General features: G+C 46.2%; 1 protein-coding gene across 1 annotated transcript in view; it reads right to left on the reverse strand.

Annotated features, from left to right (window-relative positions):
• LOC109889066 (nuclear factor 1 A-type-like) overlaps window positions 1-27,522 on the reverse strand; it is a 199,641-nt gene that overhangs the window by 53,178 nt on the left and 118,941 nt on the right. Inside the window, exon 3 of the mRNA XM_031822233.1 lies at window positions 11,669-11,831. Within this exon, the coding sequence (XP_031678093.1) occupies window positions 11,669-11,831 (163 nt within the window). The remainder of the gene's footprint in view (window positions 1-11,668; window positions 11,832-27,522) is intronic.

Below are 27,522 nucleotides of genomic sequence, written 5' to 3' on the forward strand. Positions count from 1 at the left end.
TCCTCCGTGTACAACTTAGAACCACCAAATATTGCATGCAGAGCAATTGGGCGGGCCTTTACCACACTAATTATCAAAATCCAGAAAAGAGCTGTTAAATTCTACAACCACCTAAAAGGAAGCGATTCACAAACCTTCCATAACAAAGCCATCACCTACAGAGAGATGAACCTGGAGAAGAGTCCCCTAAGCAAGCTGGGCCTGGGGCTCTGTTCACAAACACAACACACACTACAGAGCCCCAGGACAGCAGCACAATTAGACCCAACCAAATCATGAGAAAACAAAAAGATAACTACTTAACACATTGGAAAGAATTAACAAAAAACAGAGCAAACTAGAATGCTATTTGGCCCTACACAGAGAGTACACAGCGGCAGAATACCTGACCACTGTGACTGACCCAAAATTAAGGAAAAGCCTTGACTATGTACAGACTCAGTGAGCATAGCCTTGCTATTGAGAAAGGCCGCCGTAGGCAGACATGGCTCTCAAGAGAAGACAGGCTATGTGCTCACTGCCCACAAAATGAGGTGGAAACTGAGCTGCACTTCCTAACCTCCTGCCCAATGTATGACCATATTAGAGAGACATATTTCCCTCAGATTACACAGATCTACAAAAAATTCGAAAACAAATCCAATTTTGAAAAACTCCCATATCTACTGGGTGAAATTCCACAGTGTGCCATCACAAGCAGCAAGATTTGTGACCTGTTGCCACGAGAAAAGGGCAACCAGTGAAGAACAAACACCATTGTAAATACAACCCATATTTATGCTTATTTATTTTATCTTGTGTCCTTTAGCCATTTGTACATTGTTAGAACACTGTATATATATATATAATATGACATTTGTAATGTCTTTACTGTTTTGAAACTTCTGTATGTGTAATGTTTACTGTTAATTTTTGTTGTTTTTCACTTTATATATTCACTTTGTATGTTGTCTACCTCACTTGCTTTGGCAATGTTAACACATGTTTCCCATGCCAATAAAGCCCTTGAATTGAATTGAATTGAGAGAGAGAGAGAGAGACAGACTGGGAAAGAGAGAGAGAGACAGAGACAGACACAGGCAGAGAGAGAGAGAGAGAGAGACGAGAGAGAGAGAGACATGACAGGCAGAGAGAGAGACCGAGAGAGAGAGATAGAGAGAGAGAGACATAGACAGGCAGAGAGAGAGAGAGACAGAGACAGGCAGAGAGAGAGAGAGAGAGAGACGAGAGAGAGACGAGAGAAGAGAGAGAGACAGAGAGAGAGACAGGCAGAGAGAGAGAGAGAGAGAGGCAGAGAGAGAGAGGCAGAGACAGAGACAGAGAGAGAGGGAGACAGGCAGAGAGAGAGAGGCAGAGACAGAGACAGAGAGAGAGAAAGACAGGCAGAGAGAGAGAGAGACAGCAGAGAGAGAGAGAGACAGAGACAGGCAGACAGAGACAGGCCAGAGAGAGAGAGAGAGAGAGGCAGAGGACATGCAGAGAGAGAGAGAGAGAGAGAGAGAGAGAGAGAGAGAGAGAGATAGAGACAGACACAGAGAGAGAGAAAGAGAGAGATAGAGACAGGCAGAGAGAGAAGGAGAGAGAGAGAGAGAGAGAGAGAGACAGACAGGCAGAGAGAGAGAGAGACAGTGACAGGCAGAGAGAGAGAGACAGAGACAGGCAGAGAGAGAGAGAGACAGAGACAGGCAGAGGACAGAGAGAGACAGTGACAGGCAGAGAGAGAGAGACAGAGACAGGCAGAGAGAGAGAGAGACAGAGACAGGCAGAGAGAGAGAGAGAGACAGGCAGAGAGAGAGAGAGAGAGAGAGAGAGAGAGAGAGAGACACTGTATATATATAATATGACATTTGTAATGTCTTTATTGTTTTGAAACGTATGTATGTGTAATGTTTACTGTTAATTTTGATGGTTTATTTAACTTTATATATTCACTTTATATATATCTACCTCACTTGCTTTGGCAATGTTAACACATGTTTCCCATGCCAATAAAGCCCCTTGAATTGAATTGAATTGAGAGAGAGAGAGAGAGAGAGACAGACTGGGAAAGAGAGAGAGAGACAGAGACAGACACAGGCAGAGAGAGAGAGAGAGAGAGAGAGAGAGAGAGACATAGACAGGCAGAGAGAGAGAGAGAGAGAGATAGAGAGAGAGAGACATAGACAGGCAGAGAGAGAGAGAGACAGAGACACACAGGGTCTTGGGGTGAGACAGGGATGCAGCTTAAGCCCCACCCTCTTCAACATATATATCTACGAATTGGCGCGGGCACTAGAACAGTCTGCAGCACCCGGCCTCACCCCACTAGAATCTGAAGTCAAATGTCTACTGTTTGCTGATGATCTGGTGCTTCTGTCACCAACCAAGGAGGGCCGACAGCAGCACTACAGTTGAAGTCGGAAGTTTACATCCACTCAGGTTGGAGTCATCGTTTTTCAACCACTCCACAAATTTCTTGTTAACAAGCTATAGTTTTGGTAAGTCGGTTAGGACATCTACTTTGTGCACGACATAAGTCATTTTTCCGACAGACAGATTATTTCACTTATAATTCACTGTATCACAATTACAGTGGGTCAGATGTTTACTTACACTAAGTTGACTGTGCCTTTAAACAGCTTGGAAAATTCCCAAAAATTATGTTATGGCTTTAGAAGCTTCTAATAAGCTAGTTGACATCATTTGAGTCAATAGGAGGTGTACCTGTGGATGTATTTCAAGGTCTACCTTCAAACTCAGTGCCTCTTTGCTTGACATCATGGGAAAATCAAAAGAAATCAGCCAAGAGCTCAGAAAAAAATTGTAGACCTCCACAAGTCTGGTTCATCCTTGGGAGCAATTTCCAAATGCATGAAGGTACCATGTTCATCTGTACAAACAATAGTACGCAAGTATAAACACCATTGGACCACACAGCTGTCATACCGCTCAGGAAGGAGATGCGTTCTGTCTCCTAGAGATGAACGTACTTTGGTGCGAAAAGTGCAAATCCCAGAACAACAGCAAAGGACCCTGTGAAGATGCTGGAGGAAACAGGTACAAAGTGTTTATATCCACAGTAAAACCAGTCCTACATCGACATAACCTGAAATGCTGCTCAGCAGGGAATATTGACTAGGATTAAATGTCAGGAATTGTGAAAAACTGAGTTTAAATGTATTTGGCTAAGGTGTATGTAAACCTCCAACTTCAACTGTACCTTGGCCTAAACATCAGCGCCACAGGTAACGTTCACAAAGCTGTGAGCGATCTGAGAGACAAGGCAAGAAGGGCCTTCTATGCCATGAAAAGGAACATAAAATTCGACATACCAATTAGGATCTGGCAAAAAATACTTGAATCTGTTATAGAACCCATTCCCCTTTATGGTTGAAAGGTCCACTCACCAACTAAGAATTCACAAAGTGGGACAAACACCAATTCAGACTCTGCATGCAGAATTCTTCAAAAATATCCTCAGTGGACAACGTAAAACACCAAATAATGCATGCAGAGCAGAATTAGGCCGATATCTGCTAATGATCATTATCCAGAAAAGAGACGTTAAATTCTACAACCACCTAAAAGGAAGCGATTCCCAAACCTTCCATAACAAAGCCATCACCTACAGAGAGATGAACCTGGAGAAGAGTCCCCTAAGCAAGCTGGTCCTGGGGCTCTGTTCACAAACACAAACACACCCTACAGAGCCCCAGGACAGCAGCACAATTAGACCCAACCAAATCATGAGAAAACAAAAAGATAATTACTTGACACATTGGAAAGAGTTAACAAAAAAACAGAGCAAACTAGAATGCTATTGGCCCTAAACAGAGAGTACACACGGCAGAATACCTGACCGAATACCTGACCAGAGAGAGAGAGACAGAGACAGGCAGAGAGAGAGAGAGAGGCAGAGAGAGAGAGAGAGAGAGAGAGAGAGAGAGAGAGAGAGAGAGAGAGAGAGGAGAGAGAGAGAGAGAGAGAGAGAGAGAGAGCACGCAGGGAATTCTACGCCATTAAAAGGAAATTCAAATTGAAATACCTATTAACATTTGGCTAAAACTAATTGAATATGTCATTGAACCAATTGCACTTTATGGCAGTGAGGTGTGGGGTCCACTTGCAAAACAAGATTTCATCAAATGGAACGAACACCCCATTGAAACCCTGCATGCAGAGTTATGTAAGATTCTCCTACATGTCCAGAGGAAAACTACAAACAATGCATGTAGGGCAGAATTAGGCCAATATCCACGAATAATAAAAACTCAAAAAAGAGCAATTCAGTTTTGGAAACATCTAAAATACAGTGACCCCCTCTCATTTCATTACCAAGCCCTGCAATGCCAAGAGTTGAGCAAAGAAAAGAGTCCCCTCATCCAGCTGGTCCTGGGGCTGAGTTCACATACTTGTTCTACTAACACACAGAAGCCTCAGGACCAGAACATCCAATCAATCAGTATAAACCAAATTACAACACAGTCAAAACAAAACTACATTGCTTATTGGGAAACACAAGCACAAACACAAAGCAAAATGCAGTGCTATCTGGCCCTAAATCGACAGTACATCGTGGCTAACTATTTGACCATGGTTATTGATCAAAACCTTAGAAAAACCTTGACAAAGTACAGGCTCAGTGAGCACAGCCTTGCCATTGAGAAGGGTAGACAGGAAAACCTGGCTCCCTGTAGAGGAAAGGCTGTGCAACCACTGCACTACAGCAGAACCTGAGACAGAGCTGCATTTCCTGACAACATGTCAAAAATATAAAACAATTAGAGAGTGTCATTACCCCAAATTTGAAACCCTTATTAAAGGTTTCAAAGACCTCTCTGATGAGAGTAGTCTACCCGTCCTGTTGGGGGAGGACGCAGAGAGCTGTGGGTTGGCAGCGCACTACATTGCTGCCTGCCATAAGTTGAGGGACAGTGTCTGACAGACCAATCAACCTGCACATGTCCTCTACTGTATGCTTATTGTTATTGTTCAATGTATGGTTATGTTGACCCTTGGTTATTGTTGTCCAATTGATAATTTTGAATCTCATTTTTATTTTATATTGTAAATATCCAAAATAAGCTTTGGCAATATGTACATTGTTACGTCATGCCAATAAAGTGAATTGAATTGAGAAAGGAGAGAAACAGAGAGAAAGGAGAGAATGAATACGGTGGCTTGAGAAGGAGAGTGAATGTGAAAGAGTAAGAAAGAGAGTGATTCCCTCCAGTCCCATATCCCTCCAGCCCCATATCCCTCCAGCCCCATATCCCTCCAGCCCCATAGCCCTCTAGCCCCATAGCCCTCCAGCCCCATAGCCCTCCAGCCCCATAGCCCTCCAGCCCCATAGCCTTCAGCCCCATAGCCCTCCAGCCCCATAGCCCTCCAGCCCCATAGCCCTCCACCCCCATAGCCCTCCAGCCCCATAGCCCTCCAGCCCCATAGCCTCCAGCCCCATAGCCCTCCACCCCCATAGCCCTCCAGCCCCATAGCCCTCCAGCCCCATAGCCCTCCACCCCCATAGCCCTCCAGCCCCATAGCCCTCCAGCCCCATAGCCCTCCAGCCCCATAGCCCTCCAGTCCCAAAGCCCTCCAGTCTCAAAGCCCTCCAGCCCCATAGCCCTCCAGCCCCATAGCCCTCCACCCCCAAAGCCCTCCAGCCCCATAGCCCTCCACCCCCATAGCCCTCCAGCCCCATAGCCCTCCAGCCCCATAGCCCTCCACCCCCATAGCCCTCCAGCCCCATAGCCCTCCAGCCCCATAGCCCTCCACCCCCATATCCCTCCAGCCCCATAGCCCTCCAGCCCCATAGCCCTCCAGTCCCAAAGCCCTCCAGCCCCATAGCCCTCTAGCCCCATATCCCTCCACCCCCATATCCCTCCACCCCCATATCCCTCCAGCCCCATAGCCCTCCAGCCCCATAGCCCTCCAGCCCCATAGCCCTCCAGCCCCATAGCCCTCTAGCGCCATAGCCCTCCACCCCCATATCCCTCCAGCCCCATAGCCCTCCAGTCCCAAAACCCTCCAGTCTCAAAGCCCTCCAGCCCCATAGCCCTCCAGCCCCATAGCCCTCCACCCCCAAAGCCCTCCAGCCCCATAGCCCTCCATCCCCATAGCCTCCCAGCCCCAAAGCCCTCCAGTCCCAAAGCTCCCCAGCCCCAAAGCCTCCCAGCCCCAAAGCCTCCCAGCCCCAAAGCCCTCCAGTCCCAAAGCCCCCCAGCCCCAAAGCCCCCCAGCCCCATAGGAAAGGCATCCTATATGCATTCAGCAGCCTGGGTTCAACGAGTGCGTTTCCATGAGTGAGCGTTTCATATAGGTAGGCTGGAAGAGGAGGGGGAGGGAGTAGGGCTTCTATATCTCAACAAGTATAATCACTCCCAGCTGTGTCCACTGAGAGAGAGAGACGGAGTGGGAGGGGGCTGAGAGAGAGAGAGGCAGAGAGAGAGAGAGAGAGAGAGAGAGAGAGAGAGAGAGGCAGAGAGGCAGAGAGAGAAACAGGCAGAAAGAGAGACCGGCAGAGAGAGAGACAGGGACAGGCAGAGAGAGAGACAGAGACACGCAGAAAGAGAGAGAGTGACAGGCAGAGAGAGAGAGAGAGAGAGGCAGAGAGAGAGAGAGGAACACACACAGAGTGAGAGAGGGACACATACACTGAGAGAGAGAAACACAGAAAGAGGAACACAAAGAGAGAGAGAATCACACAAACTGAGAAAGAGGAGCACACAGAGAGTGTGTATTCTTCTCTCTCTTAGTGTGTGTGTTCCTCTCTCTCTCAGTGTGTGTTCCTCTCACTGCGTGTTCCTCTCACTCTGTGTCTGTGCGTTCCTCTCTCTCTCTCTCTCTCTCTCTCTGTCTCTCTCAGTGTGTGTTCCTCTCTCAGTGTACTTCTCTCTGTATGTGTTCCTCTCTCTTTCTCTCTCTCTCAGTGTGTGTTCCTCTCTCAGTGTACCCTCTCTCTGTATGTGTTCCTCTCTCTCTCTCTCTGTGTGTGCGTTCCTCTCTCTCTCTCTCTCTGTGTGCGTTCCTCTCTCTTTCTCTCTCTCTCTCTCTCTCTCTCTCTCTCTCTCTCTCTCTCTGTGTGCGTTCCTCTCTCTTTCTCTCTCTCTCTCTCTCTCTCTCTCTCTCACTCTCTCTCTTTCTGCCTGTCTCTGTCTCTGTGTGTGCTCCTTGCTCTGTCAGTGTGTTTCTCTCTCTCTCTCTCAATTCAATTCAAGGGGCTTTATTGGCATGGGAAACATGTGTAAACATTGCCAAAGCAAGTGAGTTAGATAATATACAAAAGTGAAATAAACAATAAAAATTAACAGTAAACATTAGGCATACAGAAGTTTCTCTCTCACTCAATTCAATTCAATTCAAGGGGCTTTATTGGCATGGGAAACATGTGTTAACATTGCCAAAGCAAGTGAGGTAGATAATATATAAAGTGAATATATAAAGTGAAATAAACAATCAAAATTAACAGTAAACATTACACATACATAAGTTTCAAAACAATAAAGACATTACAATGTCATGTCATATTATATATATACAGTGTCTCTCTCTACCTCTCTCTCTCTCTCTCTCTCTCGCTCTCTCTCTCTCTCTCAGTGTGGTCCTCTGTGTGTGTATATTCCTCTCTCTCTCCCCCCCCCCCTCTCTCTCTCTCTCTCTGTCCCTCAATCAGTGTGTGTTCCTTTCTCTCAGTGTGTGTGTTTCTCTCTCTCAGTGTGTGTTCCTCTCTCTCTCAGTGTGTGTGTTCCTCTCTCTCTCAGTGTGTGTTCCTCTCTCTTCTCAGTGTGTGTGTTCCTCTCTCTCTCTCACTGTGTCCCTCTCTCTCAGTGTGTGTTCCTCTCTCTTCTCAGTGTGTGTTCCTCTCTCTTCTCAGTGTGTGCGTTCCTCTCTTTCTCACTGTGTCCCTCTCTCTCAGTGTGTGTTCCTCTCTCTGTGTGTGTACATCCTCTCTCTCTCAGTGTGTGTTCCTCTCTCTCTCAGAGTGTGTTCCTCTCACTTTGTGAGAGGAGGGGAAAGGAGAGGGGAAAGTGAGAAAAGAGGGGGAGGAGTGGGAGGTGGTGAGAGGGGGAGGAGGGGAGAGGAGGTGAGAGGAGAGGGGAGGAGGGGGGAGAAGGGGATGAGGTTAGAGGAGAGTGGGAGGAGGGGAGAGGAAGTGAGAGAAGAGTGGGAGGAGGGGAGAGGAGAACGGGAGGAGTCTGTGTTGTTGTGGCTTTGAAACCAGTCTCTCTATTCTAACCGCCAGGGTCAAATGCAGGTTACACAGGACGTATGTGTGTGTGTGTGTGTGTGCGTGCGTGCGTGCGTGTGTGTGTGTGTGTGTGCGTGCGTGTGTGTGTGTGCGTGTGTGGGATATAATTGTCAACATAGCTATCAACCATACCTTAACCCTTTATATCTAGAACAGAATGTAGGGGTTAGAGGCCAGGGGATGTGTAGTCTTAGGTTGAGGTGATGGGTAAACTACAGATTAGGTTGAGGTGACTGGTGAACTACAGATTAGGTTGAGGTGACTAGTGAACTACAGATTAGGTTGAGGTGACTGGTGTACTACAGATTAGGTTGAGGTGACTAGTGAACTACAGATTAGGTTGAGGTGATTCGGTTGAGGTGACTAGTGAACTACAGATTAGGTTGAGGTGATTGGTGAACTACAGATTAGGTTGAGGTGACTAGTGAACTACAGATTAGGCTGAGGTGACCGGTGAACTACAGATTAGGTTGAGGTGATGGGTAAACTACAGATTAGGTTGAGGTGACTGGTGAACTACAGATTAGGTTGAGGTGATGGGTAAACTACAGATTAGGTTGAGGTGACCGGTGAACTACAGATTAGGTTGAGGTGATGGGTAAACTACAGATTAGGTTGAGGTGACTGGTGAACTACAGATTAGGTTGAGGTGACTAGTGAACTACAGATTAGGTTGAGGTGACTGGTGTACTACAGATTAGGTTGAGGTGACTAGTGAACTACAGATTAGGTTGAGGTGACTGGTGAACTACAGATTAGGTTGAGGTGACCGGTGTACTACAGATTAGGTTGAGGTGACCGGTGTACTACAGATTAGGTTGAGGTGACCGGTGTACTACAAATTAGGTTGAGGTGATGGGTAAACTACAGATTAGGTTGAGGTGACTGGTGAACTACAGATTAGGTTGAGGTGACCGGTGTACTACAGATTAGGTTGAGGTGACCGGTGTACTACAGATTAGGTTGAGGTGACCGGTGTACTACAAATTAGGTTGAGGTGATGGGTAAACTACAGATTAGGTTGAGGTGACTGGTGTACTACAGATTAGGTTGAGGTGACTGGTGAACTACAGATTAGGTTGAGGTGACTGGTGAACTACAGATTAGGTTGAGGTGACTGGTGAACTACAGATTAGGTTGAGGTGACTGGTGAACTACAGATTAGGTTGAGGTGACTGGTGAACTACAGATTAGGTTGAGGTGGCTGGTGAACTACAGATTAGGTTGAGGTGACTGGTGAACTACAGATTAGGTTGAGGTGACTGGTGAACTACAGATTAGGTTGAGATGACTGGTGAACTACAGATTAGGTTGAGGTGACTGGTGAACTACAGATTAGGTTGAGGTGACTGGTGAACTACAGATTAGGTTGAGGTGACTGGTGAACTACAGATTAGGTTGAGGTGACTGGTGACAACGTGTGCTATACACTGAATGTACAAAACATTAGGAATAGAGGTCGACCGATTAATCGGAATGGCCGATTTTTACACCTTTATTTAATCTTTATTTAACTAGGCAAGTCAGTTAAGAACACATTCTGATTTTCAATGACGGCCTAGGAATGGTGGGATAACTGCCTTGTTCAGGGGCAGAACAACAGATTTTTACTTTGTCAGCTCGAGGGATCCAATCTTGCAACCTTACAGTTAACTAGTCCAACGCTCGAACCACCTGCCTCACGAGGAGCCCGCCTGTTACGCGAATGCAGTAAGAAGCCAAGGTAAATTGCTAGCTAGCATTAAACTTAATCAATCATAATCACTAGTTATAACTACACATGGTAGATGATATTACTAGTTTATCTAGCATGTCCTGCGTTGCATATAATCACAGTGCGCATTCACGAAAAAGGACTGTCGTTGCTCCAATGTGTACCTAACCATAAACATCAATGGGGCGGCAGGGTAGCCTAGTGGTTAGAGCGTTGGACTAGTAACCGAAAGGTTGCAAGTTCGAATCCCCGAGCTGACAACGTACAAATCTGTCGTTCTGCCCCTGAACAGGCAGTTAATCCGCTGTTCCTAGGCCCTCATTGAAAATAAGAATCTGTTCTTAACTGACTTGCCTAGTAAAATAAAGGTTAGAAAAAATGCCTTTCTTAAAATCAATACACAGAAGTATATATTTTTAAACCTGCATTTATTATCTAAAAGAAATCCAGGTTAGTAGGCAATATTAACCAGGTAAAATTGTGTCAGTTCTCTTGCGTTCATTGCACGCAGAGTCAGGGTATATGCAACAGTTTGGGCCGCATGGCACATTGCGAACTAATTTGCCAGAATTTTACGTAATTATGACATAACATTGAAGGTTGTGCAATGTAACAGGAATATTTAGACTTAGGGATGCCACCCGTTCGATAAAATACAGAACGGTTCCGTATTTCACTGAAAGAATAAACGTCTTGTTTTCGAAATGATAGTTTCCAGATTTGACCATATTAATGTCATAAGGCTCGTATTTCTGTGTGTTATGTTATAATTAAGTCTATGATTTGATATTGAAATACAAATGGTATAGAGAGAAATAGTCCTATAATTCCTATAATAACTACAACCTAAACTTCTTACCTATATTGAAGACTCTTTAAAAGGCACCACCAGCTTTCATATGTTCTCATGTTCTGAGCAAGGAACTTAAACGTAAGCTTTCTTACATGACACATATTGCACTTTTACTTTCTTTTCCAACACTTTGTTTTTGCATTATTTAAACCAAATTGAACATGTTTCATTATTTATTTGAGGCTAAATTGATTTTATTGATGTACTATATTAAGTTAAAATAAGTGTTAATTCAGGTTTGTTGTAATTGTCATTATTACAAATACATTTCTTTTTAAATCGGCCGATTAATCGGTATCGGCTTTTTTTGTCCTCCAATAATTGGTATCGGTATCGGCTTGAAAAATCATAATTAGAGGTCGACCTCTAATTAGGAACACCTTCTTAATATTGAGTTGCACCCCATTTTGCCGTCAGAACAGCCTCAATTCATCGGGGTGTGGACTCTACTCTCTCGAAAGCATTCCACAGGGATGCTGGCCCATGTTGACTCCAATGATTCCCACAGTTGTGTCAAGTTGGCTGGATGTCCTTTGGGTGGTGGAACATTCTTGATACACACGAGAAACTGTTGAGCATGAAAAACTCAGCAGCATTGCAGTTCTTGACACACTCATACCGGTGCACCTACTACCATACCCCGTTCAAAGGCACTTATGTCTTGCCCATTCACCCTCTGACTAGCACCAATACAGAATCCATATTTCAATTGTCTCAAGGCTTAAAAATCCTTCTTTAACCTGTTTCCTCACCTTCATCTACACTGACGGGAGAGAATTTAACAGGTGACATCAATAAGGAATCATAGTTTTCACCTGGATCCACCTGGTCGGTCTGTCATGGAAAGAGCAGGTGTTCATAATGTTTTGTGAACTCATGTGATATTAGGATGAGACAGAGGTAACTGATTCTCTTGTTCAATGATTTTACTAGTATGCTACAGTAGTTGTACAGTACAGTCATTAGACTCTTACCGTTCTCAGGCTGCTCCTTGATGTCAGACTCACTCTGCTGGTTGGGACTCTCTGACTGGCCATCTACAGAGAGAGAGAGAGAGAGAGAGAGAGAGGAAGGTGAAAGGCCGTAAGGGACTGGAGGAAGGGTCTCACAAGCAGTCCAACTTTCAGATGAGCCAAAATGGCACGGTTTTATTCAACAAGGCGATATCATGGATATATAAACGATAAGATAAGATTGTGAAACATGCAGAATCCATAAAAACACTTGGATGGGTTCTATTTAATAATGTTTACATACTGTTTTACTCATTTCATATGTACAGTGGGGAGAACAGGTATTTGATACACTGCCGATTTTGCAGGTTTTCCCACTTACAAAGCATGTAGAGGTCTGTAATTTTTATCATAGGTACACTTCAACTGTGAGAGACGGAATCTAAAACAAAAATCCAGAAAATCACATTATATGATTTTTAAGTAATTCATTTGCATTTTATTGCATGACATAAGTATTTGTTCACCTATCAACCAGTAAGAATTCCGGCTCTCAAAGACCTGTTAGTTTTTCTTTAAGAAGCCCTCCTGTTCTCCACTATTTACCTGTATTAACTGCACCTGTTTGAACTCGTTACCTGTATAAAAGACACCTTCCACACACTCAATCAAACAGACTCCAACATCTCCACAATGGCCAAGACCAGAGAGCTGTGTAAGGACATCAGGGGTAAAATTGTAGACCTGCACAAGGCTGGGATGGGCTACAGGACAATAGGCAAGCAGCTTGGTGAGAAGGCAACAACTGTTGGCGCAATTATTAGAAAATGGAAGAAGTTCAAGATGAGGGTCAATCACCCTCGGTCTGGGGCTCCATGCAAGATCTCACCTCGTGGGGCATCAATGATCATGAGGAAGGTGAGGGATCAGCCCAGAACTACACGGCAGGACCTGCTCAATCACCTGAAGAGAGCTGGGACCACAGTCTCAAAGAAAACCATTAGTAACACACTACGCCGTCATGGATTAAAATCCTGCAGCGCACGCAAGGTCCCCCTGCTCAAGCCAGCATCTGTCCAGGCCCATCTGAAGTTTACCAATGACCATCTGGATGATCCAGAGGAAGAATGGGAGAAGGTCATGTGGTCTGATGAGACAAAAATAGAGCTTTTTGGTCTAAACTCCACTCGCCGTGTTTGGAGGAAGAAGAAGGATGAGTACAACCCCAAGAACACCATCCCAACCGTGAAGCATGGAGGTGGAAACATCATTATTTGGGGATGCTTTTCAGCAAAGGGGACAGGACGACTGCACCGTATTGAGGGGAGGAGGGATGGGGCCATGTGTCGCGAGATCTTGTCCAACAACCCCCTACCCTCAGTAAGAGCATTGAAGATGGGTCGTAGCTGGGTCTTCCAGCATGACAACGACCCGAAACACACAGCCAGGGCAACTAAGGAGTGGCTCCGTAAGAAGCATCTGAAGGTCCTGGAGTGGCCTAACCAGTCTCCAGACCTGAACCCAATAGAAAATATTTGGAGGGAGCTGAAAGTCCGTATTGCCCAGCGACAGCCCAGAAACCTGAAGGATCTGGAGAAGGTCTGTATGGAGGAGTGGGCCAAAATCCCTGCTGCAGTGTGTGCAAACCTGGTCAAGAACTACAGGAAACATATGATCTCTGTAATTGCAAACAAAGGTTTCTGTACCAAATATTAAGTTCTGCTTTTCTGATGTAATGCAGTAAAATGCATAATAATTACTTAAAAATCATACAATGTGATTTTCTGGATTTTTCTTTTAGATTCCATCTCTCACAGTTGAAGTGTACCTATGATAAAAATGACAGACCTCTACATGCTTTGTAAGTAGGAAAACCTGCAAAATTGGCAGTGTATCAAATACTTGTTCTCCCCACTGTATCTACTGTATTATATTCTACTGTATTTTGGTCAATGCCACTCCAACATTGCTCGTTCTAATATTTATGTATTACAACTAGTTTTTTTACATTTGTGTGTATTGTTGTGTATTGTTAGATATTACTGCACTGTTGGAGCTAGGAACACAAGCATTTCACTACACCTGCAATAACATCTGTTAAATATGCTTATGTGACCAATAACATATGTTAAATATGTGTATGTGACCAATACAATTTGACTTGATTTGATTTCTTTAGCCACAATACTCATTTCTATCAAATTGGACTTGCATAGCGTCATTCCACAAACACATTGGTCTCTTCGCATTTGTCACTATAGTACTGTAACTGTGAGTGTGTTTGTGCGTGCGGTCGGTCGGTCGGTCGGGGTTGCCCACTGTCTGAGAGAGCAAACCCAACCCGTAGGCTACTCTGTGTGTGTGTGTGTGTGTGTTCGCGCGCAGGTGAAACCCTAGTCCCTGTGTCTCCAGCTCTGCGATCAGTGTCTGTCTCCCCCCCTGGCCTGTGCATCGACTGTATACTGGCACAGCCAGAGCCCCACAGCGTAGGACTGCACCAGAAGTGTGTCAGTGTCTTTACAGTACTATCCAGTGTGTCAGTGTCTTTACAGTACTGTCCAGTGTGTCAGTGTCTATACAGTACTATCCAGTGTGTCAGTGTCTTTACAGTACTATCCAGTGTGTCAGTGTCTATACAGTACTGACAGTGTGTCAGTGTCTTTACAGTACTGACAGTGTGTCAGTGTCTATACAGTACTATCCAGTGTGTCAGTGTCTATACAGTACTATCCAGTGTGTCAGTGTCTTTACAGTACTATCCAGTGTGTCAGTGTCTATACAGTACTATCCAGTGTGTCAGTGACTTTACAGTACTATCCAGTGTGTCAGTGTCTATACAGTACTATCCAGTGTGTCAGTGTCTATACAGTACTATCCAGTGTGTCAGTGTCTCTACAGTACTATCCAGTGTGTCAGTGTCTATACAGTACTATCCAGTGTGTCAGTGTCTTTACAGTACTGACAGTGTGTCAGTGTCTATACAGTACTATCCAGTGTGTCAGTGTCTATACAGTACTATCCAGTGTGTCAGTGTCTTTACAGTACTATCCAGTGTGTCAGTGTCTATACAGTACTATCCAGTGTGTCAGTGTCTTTACAGTACTATCCAGTGTGTCAGTGTCTATACAGTACTATCCAGTGTGTCAGTGTCTTTACAGTACTATCCAGTGTGTCAGTGTCTTTACAGTACTATCCAGTGTGTCAGTGTCTATACAGTACTATCCAGTGTGTCAGTGTCTTTACAGTACTATCCAGTGTGTCAGTGTCTCTACAGTACTGACAGTGTGTCAGTGTCTTTACAGTACTATCCAGCGTGTCAGTGTCTATACAGTACTATCCAGTGTGTCCGTGTCTTTACAGTACTATCCAGTGTGTCAGTGTCTCTACAGTACTGACAGTGTGTCAGCGTCTTTACTGTACCGACAGTCCACTAAGGTAGCTGTGGGTGTCTGTGTTGAAAGGTGTTATGTGTCAGGCGTCAGGGGAGGTTTTCTGGGATGTCAGGGGGGGTTTCTGAGGTGTCTGTTGGAGGTGGAATGGGTAAGGAGCAGGGGAATTTGTAGGTGGGAAAGGTAAAGGAGAATTGGACATTTGGTGAAAACATAAGCCTGCAGCAACAACAGCCTCCATCGCTCATAAACCAACAAAAAAAACACACTTGACGGACATTTTTTTTTGCTAATGTTTAACAGTGTCATTAGCGGTGACAGCCATGATGGAATTGACGTTTAACAAACGCCGTTCTTGTGGGGAAGAAGTTGGCTCCTCTCCTATTTATGGGTGTTACTGCTGCCAAAATGGCAGAGGAACATACCCTCTGGGTGATTTAGCTGCTGCTGGCTTGTATCGATCTGACGGGTGTTGGGATTGGGATAAATATTACCCATCTCCACTTTGGGAGTCGGAAGAAGAGATATGACTCTAGGCCTGCTAGGGTGACAGGATGACAGGGCCTGGTATTGCTGCTACTCATAGACTGAAAGCCGATTCACTGAAATGGGTTGCTTGTGTTCTACTGAAATGGGTACAAGAAGTTTGCCAGAGCACTGAAATTGTTCCAAGATTAGGTAGTTGTTTTAACAAGGCTGAGGTAAAAACTAACCATGGCGTTTTCTTCTCTCTCTCTGGTAGAGGCAATGGCTGGATAGAGAAATCAGACTGAGTACTTCAGTGAAGTACTCCAGTGAAGTATAAATATGTAACCAAATGTTTATCTCTAAAATAAAGATTTTTTTTAAAGGCTTTGATCAGTCGGAGAGAGTGCAACAGTCCATTACCGAAGAAACCAACGACGCGAAGAAACGTTAAAAATGAAACCGTTCAGATCATACATGAATGGAACGTGAAACGGGCACAAAAGCGAGGGAAAAAAGTAGAGTGCGTCGCTCAAAAAATAAAAAAATTGCCCATCAATTTCCCTCCACTCGCAAGACAAAGTAAACAATTTAGAGAGAACTTGTTTGCATTCTGCTCAGCGTTTGTGGTCTGCTTCAACAGCTTAAAACAAAGGCAATCTGGAGGCCCGAGGAACAAAACATCCCCCCAGCAACCGAACAGAGGCGGCTGAAAGCGGGGGGGGGGTTCAGCGGGGATAAGGGACTGGGTGCTGCTGGGTTTGGGTGGGGGGGTATTTTCACACAGCTCTCCCCCATCCTCCCTCCCGCCCCCATATTCTACCCTGGCGAACTCACACGCCTTTCCCCCCTCGCTAATTAAATATGCAAATTAGGCGTGAGACCCAGAATCTGTGTGTCACATCTGCAATCACTCCCTGTTGAGGACCCTCAGAGCTCCTGTTGAGGACCCTCAGAGCTAGGAGAGCGGGGGATGACAAAAACCCTGCCTGATTAAAACAAAAAGAGAAGAAAAAAACCACACAGAAACACACACATTAAACAACAAACAGCCGTCACAAACAGGGCCTGTTCACGTTGCCTTCAGCCTCTATACAAGTCCCCTAACAAGCCGCTCTTACTCTTTGTCTCTCGCCGTCTGAGGGGAGGAGGAAAGGAGGACTAAAGCCAGGGGCATAGGGCTCGCTCATCTCCCACCCTCACTACTACGGCTAAGGCCCCCCTACAGCACCATAGATCAACGTCCGGATAAGGGGCCATTCATTATTGTTACAGCATTATGAATATGCACTGTCATGGAATTTATCGGTCCTTATTGGAGGCATTAATAGATTACAGAATTAGTGACACAGCTCCTTCTACGACGGCCAATAACTTCATATGACTAATTAACCGTCCGAGCTGCATGAGGCGGTAATTTCATGGCCGTCATGAGACCGAGAAAAGCCTGAGTCGTATTCATTACTTCACACTGTAGCAGAACTGTTTGCTACAGGCTGTAACTATGGTGCATACGTTACTTTTCGATACCTGGCTAGACCAGAAATGCGCTTGTCCACAGGGCCTCTAAACTTTTATGAGCAGAACCTCGTCTCTAAAACGGGCCAATCTTAAACACTATTAAACACACACTCTCTCAGGTCATCCCTGTGTCTGTGGTGGCCTGCCTCCCTCTCCTCTCCTCTCCTCTCCTCTCCTCTCCTCTCCTCTCCTCTCCTCTCCTCTCCTCTCCTCTCCTCTCCTCTCCTCTCCTCTCCTCTCCTCTCCTCTCCTCTCCTCTCCTCTCCTCTTTCTTTCTTTGCTGCACTTACTTTCTTCAGTCTTTCTCTGTATCTGCCCCCCCACCTTTTTCAAGATTAGTTTCTTTCCTTATCTCCAGTTCCAGCTCTTACTTCCTCCATTCCTTCAGTCTCTGTGTACCCTCTCCTTTCCATAGTTATCTCTCTCTCTTTCGCTCTTCAGTCTCCCGCTCTCTTTCTATCCATTCTCTCTCTTTCTATCCAGTCTCTCTCTTTCTATCCCTCTCCCCCTCTCTTCTTTCTTTCTTTCTTTGCCTCCCTCTCTCTGAGCACTTGCTGAGAGGGGAACAGGGCCTGGCCCGCTCCTCCCGCCCAGCGTCATTATGCATCTGCCAAACCTCTGTACCTCTACCCAGTCCCACTCTCTCCCTCTCCGCCGGTCTCTCTCTCGCCCACCCGCCCGCTTTCCCACCAAGTGCTCGAAGCTGTAATCCAATTGTGTGTTGAAATCCTGCTTTCTAAAGGCCCTTTTACACACTGAGCCCAGGAACACACAGACCAATAAAAGAGGAGGCAGAAACTTCATTCAGAAATACAAACAGCCCTTTCTGTCTGCCATCAATGGAAGGTGAAGCCACAGAGATTGGCTTATTGTTTACACAAGTATCGTCTCCTCTCGTCTTCCTCACAAGCTTTTCGTCAAGCCGAGGGTCGAGCCTGGGCTTTGTTAAACGATTGTGGTGGATTCGCCCAAACCTCCGAATTTTCGGGGTTATTCCTGTAAAGCTCTTCCCCCACCGCTTATTGCCCCCCCCCCCTCCTCCACTTACTCCAACCCCCCCCCCCCCCCTCACCTCCAACACCCTCTCATCCTATGAATGAAATGGTACCTGAGAGTCACTCAAGAACAATCCCACCCGGGACACTTGATGTGGCTTTTGACTTCTCCCAACTAAACTCAGCAAAAAAAGAAACATCCTCTCACTGTCAACTGCGTTGATTTTCAGCAAACTTAACGTGTAAATATGTGTATGAACATAACAAGATTCTACAACTGAGACATAAACTGAACAAGTTCCACAGACATGTGACTAACAGACATGGAATAATGTGTCCCTGAACAAAGGGGGGGGGGGGGGGGGGGGGGGGTCAAAATCAAAAGTAACAGTTAGTATCTGGTGTGGCCACCAGCTGCATTAAGTACTGCAGTGCATCTCCTCCTCATGGACTTCACCAGATTTGCCAGTTCTTGGTGTGAGATGTTACCCCACTTTTCCACCAAAGCACCTGCAAGTTCCCGGACATTTCTGGGGCGAATGGCCCTAGCCCTCACCCTCCGATCCAACAGGTCCCAGACGTGCTCAATGGGATTGAGATCCGGGATCTTTGCTGGCCATGGCAGAACACTGACATTCCTGTCTTGCAGGAAATCACGCACAGAACGAGCAGTATGGCTGGTCGCATTGTCATGCTGGAGGGTCATGTCAGGATGAGCCTGCGGGAAGGGTACCACATGAAGGAGGAGGATGACAACAAGCTCAGTCCGATGATGCTGTGACACACCGCCCCAGACCATGACGGACCCTCGAACCTATGGTTTGTGCCCATAGGCAACGTTGCTGCCAGTGATGTCTGGTGAGGACCTGCCTTTACAACAGGCCTACAAGCCCTCAGTCCAGCCTCTCTCAGTCTGAGCACTGATGGAGGGATTGTGCGTTCCTAGTGTAACTCGGGTAGTTGTTGTTGCCATCCTGTGCCTGTCCCGCAGGTGTGATGTTCAGATGTACCGATCCTGTGCAGGTGTTGTTACACGTGGTCTGACACTGCGAGGATGGTCAGCTGTCCGTCCTGTCTCCCTGTAGCGCTGTCTTAGGCATCTCACAGTACGGACATTTATTGCCCTGTCCACATCTGCAATCCTCATGCCTCCATGCAGCATGCCTAAGGCACATTCACGCAGATGAGCAGGGACCCTGAGCATCTTTCTTTGGTGTTTTTCAGAGTCAGTAGAAAGGCCTCTTTAGTGTCCTAAGTTTTCATAGCTTTGACCTTAATTGCCTACCGTCTGTAAGCTGTTAATGTCTTAGCGACCGTTCCACAGGTGCATGTTCAAGCATTGGAAACAGTGTTTAAACCCTTTACAATGAAGATCTGTGACATTATTACAAATTATCTTTGAATAACACAGGGTCCTGAAAGAGGGACGTTTCTGTTTTTGAGTTTTCTGAGTTTAGAACACTAGTTCTAATCGAGATGGAGATAGTAGTGGAAGTAGCTACAGTAAGTAAAAACAGAGTTGGTCACTATAGAGTTAAAACTGTGAAGACAGAGGATGGGCTACTGCATTTCACAGAGAGGTCCTTTTAGTGCACGGCTGTACAGTACAGATTCTTCAACACAGACAGAAAAACAATATCTAGCCTGCCTGCCTGTAGGACTAGGAGAGAGTACATAGGGGTGCATTTGTTTCGGCCTGCGTTCCCTGTGTCCAGTGTTTGGCTAACCTTGACCTGCCTCCAGGCACTCCATATTTAATAAGCCCAGTGTTTATATAGAGCCCCTCTGCTTCTCATCTATAGAGCCTAACGCTCTATGTGTGTGCTCTCCTGGAGTGTGTGGGCTGTTTACGTGTGTGTGTGTGTGTGTGTGTGTGTGTGTGTGTGTGTGTGTGTGTGTGTGTGAGTGTGAGTGTGTGTGTGTGTGTGTTAGTTATGCTTTTGGGCTCAGAACGAGGGACAAAGAGTATAGAGTTACGGTGGCTTTGTTTACAGATCCTGTCCTGTTGGCCTGAAACCTAAGGGTCCCCGTTCTGTAGGGTAAAAAGTTGTCAAAAAATATATAAAATCATGAATTTTCAGAAACACCTTCCAGTTAGAAAATGTTTTGTGCCGTTTCTTGCCCAATGAAGATGGCACAGGCGTCATGAGAGAATGTTTGATCTGAAGACCCCTGTCATTACATACTGTACATTAAATATAAATGATGTTTTGGTATGTATTGCTTCTGATTTCTGACACAATATCCTGAATTTCAGTAAGTTACTGCACGTTTAAAACCACTGAATATGAACACCCACACACGCTGGAATGTTATGTCCAACCACTTAGCAAACAAACAGTGTGTGTGTGTGTGTGTGTGTGTGTGTGTGTGTGTGTGTGTGTGTGTGTGTGTGTGTGTGTGTGTGTGTGTGTGCGTACATACAAGCTCATATGCCAGCACACACACAGCAAGAAGGGATTTCACCAGCCTCCTTCACACACTCAATAACACACACAGGCTTGAGAGTGAGATATGATTATCTGTGCGGCTGGATAAGGGAGGCCTGTAATGAGATGCTGTACAGCAGCGCTCTCTACAAGCAGACATGACAGCCTCATCCTCATCCGGGAGACCCAGGTAATTGAGTGGCACTCAGGCAATGTTAGAACGTTTACGCCGGCAAGAGACACACTGCTGGGTGAGGGCGCACACACACACACACACGTGTCCAAGTGCATACAAATTCCACACACATTCCACACTGCATGCAACACTGCCATGGGGGTCGGGGGTTGCTGGTGTTTACAGTAAGGTTTGGACATACTCTGAACATAAATATAAACACAACATGTAAAGTGTTGGTCCCATGTTTCATGAGCTGAAATAAAAGATCCCAGAAATATTCCATACACACTAAATCTTCTTTCTTTCAAGTTTTCTTTTGCCAAGATAATCCATCCACCTGACAGGTGTGGCATGTCTAGAAGTTGATTTAAATAGCATTATCTTTACACAGGTGCACCTTGTGTTGGGCACAATAAAAGGCCACTCTAAAATGTGCAGTTTTGTTACACAACACAATGCCACAGATGTCTCAAATTTTGAGGGAGTGTGCAATTGGCATGCTGACAGCAGGAATGTCCACCAGAGCTGTTGCCAGATAATTGTATGTTAATTTCTCTACCATAAGCCACCTCCAACGTCATTTTAGAGAATTTGGCAGTACGTCCAACCAGCCTCACAACCACAGACCACGTGTATGGCGTTGTGTGGGCGAGTGGTTTACTGATATGAACGTTGTGAACAGAGTGCCCCATGGTGGCGGTGGGGTTATGGTATGGGCAGGTATGAGCTACGGCAACGAAGACCATTGCATTTGATCAATGGCAATTTGAATGCACAGAGATACCATGATGAGATCCTGAGGCCGATTGTCGCACCATTCATCCGCCACCATCACCTCATGTTTCAGCATGATAATGCACAGCCTCATATCATAAGGATCTGTACACAATCTCTGAAAGCTGAAAGTTGGCCCAGTTCTTCCATGGCCTGTGTACTCACCAGACATGTCACCAATTGAGCATGTTTGGGATGCTCTGGATCGACGTGTACGACAGCGTGTTCCAGTTCCCGCCAATATCCAGCAACTTCGCACAGCCATTGAAGAGGAGTGGGACAACATTCCACAGGCCACAATCAACAGCCTGATCAACTCAATGCGAAGGAGATGTGTCGCGCTGCATGAGGCAAATGGTCACACCAGATACTGACTGGTTTTCTGATCCACACCCCTACCTTTATTTTAAGGTATCTGTGACAAACAGATGTATATCTGTATTCCCAGTCATGTGAAATTCATAGATTAGAATGAATTTATTTAAATTGACTGATTTCCTTATATGAACTGTTACTCAATAAAGTGTTAGAAATGGTTGCATGTTGTGTTTATATTTTTGTTCAGTATAGATGACAGCCATGGGCATTCCCTGTCTACTTTACTTGTCTATTACATTTCGGTAGGTGAAAGAAAATGTCTGTAGGTTCAGGTCATTAACTGTGTTTGGTATGTCTCTTATCTTGTCTGTCACCAGCTCTTCTTCCCAGCATGCACCTCCAGAGCTCTCCATTCATCTAGAATCTAGAACTGTTTCAATCTCTACCAACATCTATACCTCAATCTCTACCTACATCTCAATCTCTACCTACATCTATACCTCAATCTCTACCTACATCTATACCTCAATCTCTACCTACACCTACACCTCAATCTCTACCTACATCTACACCTCAATCTCTACCTACACCTCAATCTCTACCTACATCTACACCTCAATCTCTACCTACACCTACACCTCAATCTCTACCTACATCTACACCTCAATCTCTACCTACACCTCAATCTCTACCTACATCTACACCTCAATCTCTACCTACACCTACACCTCAATCTCTACCTACATCTACACCTCAATCTCTACCTACATCTATACCTCAATCTCTACCTACATCTACACCTCAATCTCTACCTACATCTATACCTCAATCTCTACCTACATCTACACCTCAATCTCTACCTACATCTACACCTCAATCTCTACCTACATCTATACCTCAATCTCTACCTACATCTATACCTCATTCTCTACCTACATCTATACCTCAATCTCTAACTCTCCTCCACATGGGTGCTTCAGTGTCTTCCCTCCTGGCTAATAAAAGGCAGGGAGGGGCTCACTGAGGGAAGAAGGGAACCCCCCCCCCCCCCCCCAGAACATTTCTGCTATTTCTAGGAAGAGGGTGGAAAAATAAGGGAATGAGGGGAGGCTGAGGAGGAGAAATTATTTATCGGCCTTTTCCCAGCAAGGCAAAAAAATACAGCCCAATCCTAGCATTCCCTTGGGGTATTGTGAAACATACAGCCCTGGGCAGCTTTCCAGTTACTCTCTGTCTCCCTCTCTTTCTCTCTCTCTGTCTCCCTCTCTTTCTCTGTCTGTGTCCATCTCTCACTCTCTGTCAACCCCTCTGTCTCCCCCTCCCTCTGTCTCTCTCTCTGTCTCCCTCTCTTTGTCTATCCCTCTCCACCTCTCTCTCTCTCTGTGTGTGTCTTGCTCTCCCTATCTCCCCCTCTCTCTCCCCCTCCCTCCATCTCTGTCTCCCTCTCTTTGTCTATCCCTCTCTCCCTCTCTCTCTGTCTGTGTCTCTCTCTCTGTCTCCCTCTCACCCTCTATGTCTATCCCTCTCTCTCTCTGTCTGTGTGTCATTCTTTCTGTCTCCCTCTCTCCCTCTCTTTGTCTATCCCTCTCTCTCTCTCTGTCTCCCTCTCTTTGTCTACCCCTCTCTCGCTGTCTGTGTCTCTCTGTCTCCCTCTCACCCTCTCTTTATGTCTATCCCTCACCCCCTCTCTCTCTGTCTCCCTCTCTCCCTCTCTTTGTCTATCCCTCTCCACCTCTCTCTCTCTGTCTGTGTCTCTCTCCCTCTCTCTGTCTCCCCCTCTCTCTCCCACTCCCTCTCTCTCTCTCTGTCTCCCTCTCTTTGTCTATCCCTCTCTCCCTCTCTCTCTGTCTGTGTCTCTCTCTCTGTCTCCCTCTCACCCTCTCTTTAAGTCTATCCCTCTCTCTCTGTCTGTGTCTCTCTCCCTCTCTCTGTCTCCCCCTCTGTCTGTGTGTCTCTCTTTCTCTGTCTCCCTCTCTCTCTGTCTCTAAATAGTTTGGCTGTGAGAGAAAAGTGGAGGCTGTCAGGGATGTAATGTGCTCCGTGACCTCCTGTAGCCCTAATGGGCAGAAATAGAAAGATCCAGGGAGGGTCAACTGTGCATGTGAGCCAAGTATGTGTGTGCGGCTATGTGTGTGTGTGTGTGTGTGTGTGTGTGTGTGTGTGTGTGTGTGTGTGTGTGTGTGTGTGTGTGTGTGTGTGTGTGTGTGTGTGTGTGTGTGTGTGTGTGTGTGTGTGTGTGTGTGTGTGTGTGTGTGTGTGTGTGTGTGTGTGTTTTACATGCAAGGACTGGTGGGTGAGAGGGAAAGAAAATTACATCACAAGGATAATAACGACTCCTGCATTGGATAAATATTTTTTCCTCAGCGTTAATATATTAGTTGGAGAAAGAGAGATTTTAATCAGATACAAACACAACATACTTGTAAAACTGAGTGTTCTGTTCCACCCCCCCTTCACAAGTTATCCGGTGAGCACAGTGATGGAAAAAGCATTCTGCAGCACCTCCTCCCTCCAAAACACTGATGTCTGACTCTACATCTCACCATGGTAACAACTAACAACGTGGAGCTCAGGATAGGAACAGTCCTGTAAAAGCATCAGCCCGGTTTCTAACAAAAAATATTAATGCAACATGCAACAATTTCATTTTTTTTTTTACTGAGTTACAGTTCCTATAAGGACATCAGCCAATTGAAATAAATAAATTAGGCCCTAATCTATGGATTTCACATGACTGGGAATACAGATATGCATCTGTTGGTCACAGATACCTTAAAATAAAGGTAGGGGCTTGTATCAGAAAACCAGTCAGTATCTGGTGTGACCATTTGCCTCATGCAGTGAGACACATCTTCACATAGAGTTGATCAGGCTGTCAATTGTGACCTGTGGAATATTGTCCCTCTTCTGTGTAAAGTTGCTGGGAACTGGAACACGCTGTCGTACACATCTATCCAGAGCATCCCAAACAGTCTCAAAGGGTGACATGTCTGGTGAGTATGCAGGTTATGGATGTTTCGTTTCCAGGAGTTGTGTACAGATCCTTGTGGCATGAGGTGATGGTGGCTTATGAATGGCACAATAATGGGCATCAGGATTTCGTCACAGTATCTCTGTACATTCAAATAGCAATAAATAAAATGCAATTGTGTCCGTTGTCCGTAGCTTATGCCTGCCCCATAGCATAACCCCACCGCCACCATGGGGCACTCTGTTCACAACGTTGACATCAGCAAACAGCCTGCCCACACAACACCATGTCTGTCATCTGCCAGGTACAGTTGAAACCGGATTCATCCAGGAAGAGCCCACTTCTCCAGAATTTGCCCACTGAAGTCGGGTACGACCCCAAACAGCAGTCGGGTCAAGACGCTGGTGAGGACGATGAGCGCGCAGATGAGCTTCCCTGAGACGGTTTATGACAGTTTGTGCAGAAATTCTTCGATTGTGCAAACCCACAGTTCCATCAGCTGTCCGGGTGTCTGGTCTCAGACGATCCCGCAGGTGAAGAAGCCAGATGTGGAGGTCCTGGGCTGGAGTGGTTACACATGGTCTGTGGGTTGTGAGGCCGATTGGAAGTACTGCCAAATTCTCTAAAAATGACGTTGTAGGCGGCTTATGGTAGAGAAATTAACATTAAATTATCTGGCAACAGCTCTGATGGACATTCCTGTAGTCTGCATACCAATTGCACGCTCCCTCAAAATTGAGACATCTGTGGCTTTGTGTTGTGTGACAAAACTACATATTTTAGAGTGGCCCTTTATTGTCCCCAGCACAAGGTGCACCTGTGTAATGATCATACTATTTAATCAGCTTATTGATATGCCACACCTGTCAGGTGGATGATTATCTTGGCAAAATAGAAATTCTCACTAACAGGGATGTAAACAAATGTAACAAAATGAGAGAAAAATAAGCTCTATGTGGAACATTTCTGTGATCTTTTATTTCAGCTCATCAAACATAAAACACATTTTTGTTCAGTGTAGATGACAGTCATGGACATAATAAACATAATTGGGACCCATAAGCCTCTGGTCAAAAGTAGAACGTTACATAGAGAAGAGCTTTGGGAAGCAACTCTTCCTGAGAGGAACGTCTAAAATACGACAACACCTTAACTAGAGAAGACCATAGAGAATTATGGGGATGGCCGGCCCTCGGTGACACAGGGGAAGAATGCCGAGAGAGTTTGTCTGAATTCACTGTCGTCCCAGAGCCTAGCTGACAGGCTCCAGCTACAATACTAAGGTACAGTGTGTGTGTGTGTGTGTGTGTGTCTGTGTGGTCGGTGCCTGTCAATGGCGTCGTTACACCTGTCTCCGTTCCCCCTCCGCCATTTTACAAGCATGAGGACCGATGGGCTGACTGATAAGCCGTCAAGACCAGGAAGTGTCAGTCACCGCCTGTCTGATCACCTACCGAGGAGCACATGGAAAACATGGGGAACATGCGATAGTAGTGGATCTCTCTCTCATACGCTCCAAATTCCTTTTTTGCTCTTGGCAGTGCGACAATGAATCTCCCCCAAAAAGACGTGATTTGCTGTTGGCAGCCAACTTTTGCTCTCAGCCTCCTCCTCCCCTCTCTCTGTTTGGCTCTCAGTCTCCTCCTCCACCTCCCCTCTCTCTGTTTGGCTCTCAGTCTCCTCCTCCACCTCTCCTCTCTCTGTTTCAGTCTCAGCCTCCTCCTCCACCTCCCCTCTCTCTGTTTGGCTCTTAGCCTCCTCCTCCACCTCCCCTCTCTCTGTTTGGCTCTCATCCTCCTCCTCCTCCACCTCTCCTCTCTCTGTTTGGCTCTCAGCCTCCTCCTCCACCTCTCCTCTCTCTGTTTGGCTCTCAGCCTCCTCCTCCAACTCTCCTCTCTCTGTTTGGCTCTCAGCCTCCTCCTTTACTTCCCCTCTCTCTGTTTGGCTCTCAGTCTCCTCCATCTCTCCTCTCTCTGTTTCGCTCTTAGCCTCCTCCTCCACCTCCCCTCTCTCTGTTTGGCTCTCAGTCTCCTCCTCCACCTCCCCTCTCTCTGTTTGGCTCTCAGTCTCCTCCTCCACCTCCCCTTCTCTGTTTCGCTCTCAGTCTCCTCCTCCACCTCTCCTCTCTCTGTTTCGGTCTCAACCTCCTCCTCCACCCCCCCCTCTCTGTTTGGCTCTCAGTCTCCTCCTCCACCTCCCCTCTCTCTGTTTGGCTCTCAGTCTCCTCCTCCACCTCCCCTCTCTCTGTTTGGCTCTCAGTCTCCTCCTCCACCTCCCCTCTCTCTGTTTCTCTCTCAGTCTCCTCCTCCACCTCTCCTCTCTCTGTTTCGGTCTCAGCCTCCTCCTCCCCCCCCCTCTCTCTGTTTGGCTCTCAGCCTCCTTCTCCACCTCCCCTCTCTCTGTTTGGCTCTCAGCCTCCTCCTCCACCTCCCCTCTCTCTGTTTCGCTCTCAGCCTCCTCCTCCACCTCTCCTCTCTCTGTTTGGCTCTCAGCCTCCTCTTCCACCTCCCCTCTCTTTGTTTCGCTCTCAGCCTCCTCCTCCACCTCTCCTCTCTCTGTTTGGCTTTCAGCCTCCTCCTTTACTTCCCCTCTCTCTGTTTGGCTCTCAGCCTCCTCCTTTACTTCCCCTCTCTCTGTTTCGCTCTCAGCCTCCTCCTCCACCTCTCCTCTCTCTGTTTCGCTCTCAGCCTCCTCCTCCAACTCTTCTCTCTCTGTTTGGCTCTCAGCCTCCTCCT

Source organism: Oncorhynchus kisutch, linkage group LG4 (genome assembly GCF_002021735.2).
Source record: "Oncorhynchus kisutch isolate 150728-3 linkage group LG4, Okis_V2, whole genome shotgun sequence".
Classification (NCBI taxonomy): Eukaryota; Metazoa; Chordata; class Actinopteri; order Salmoniformes; family Salmonidae; genus Oncorhynchus; species Oncorhynchus kisutch.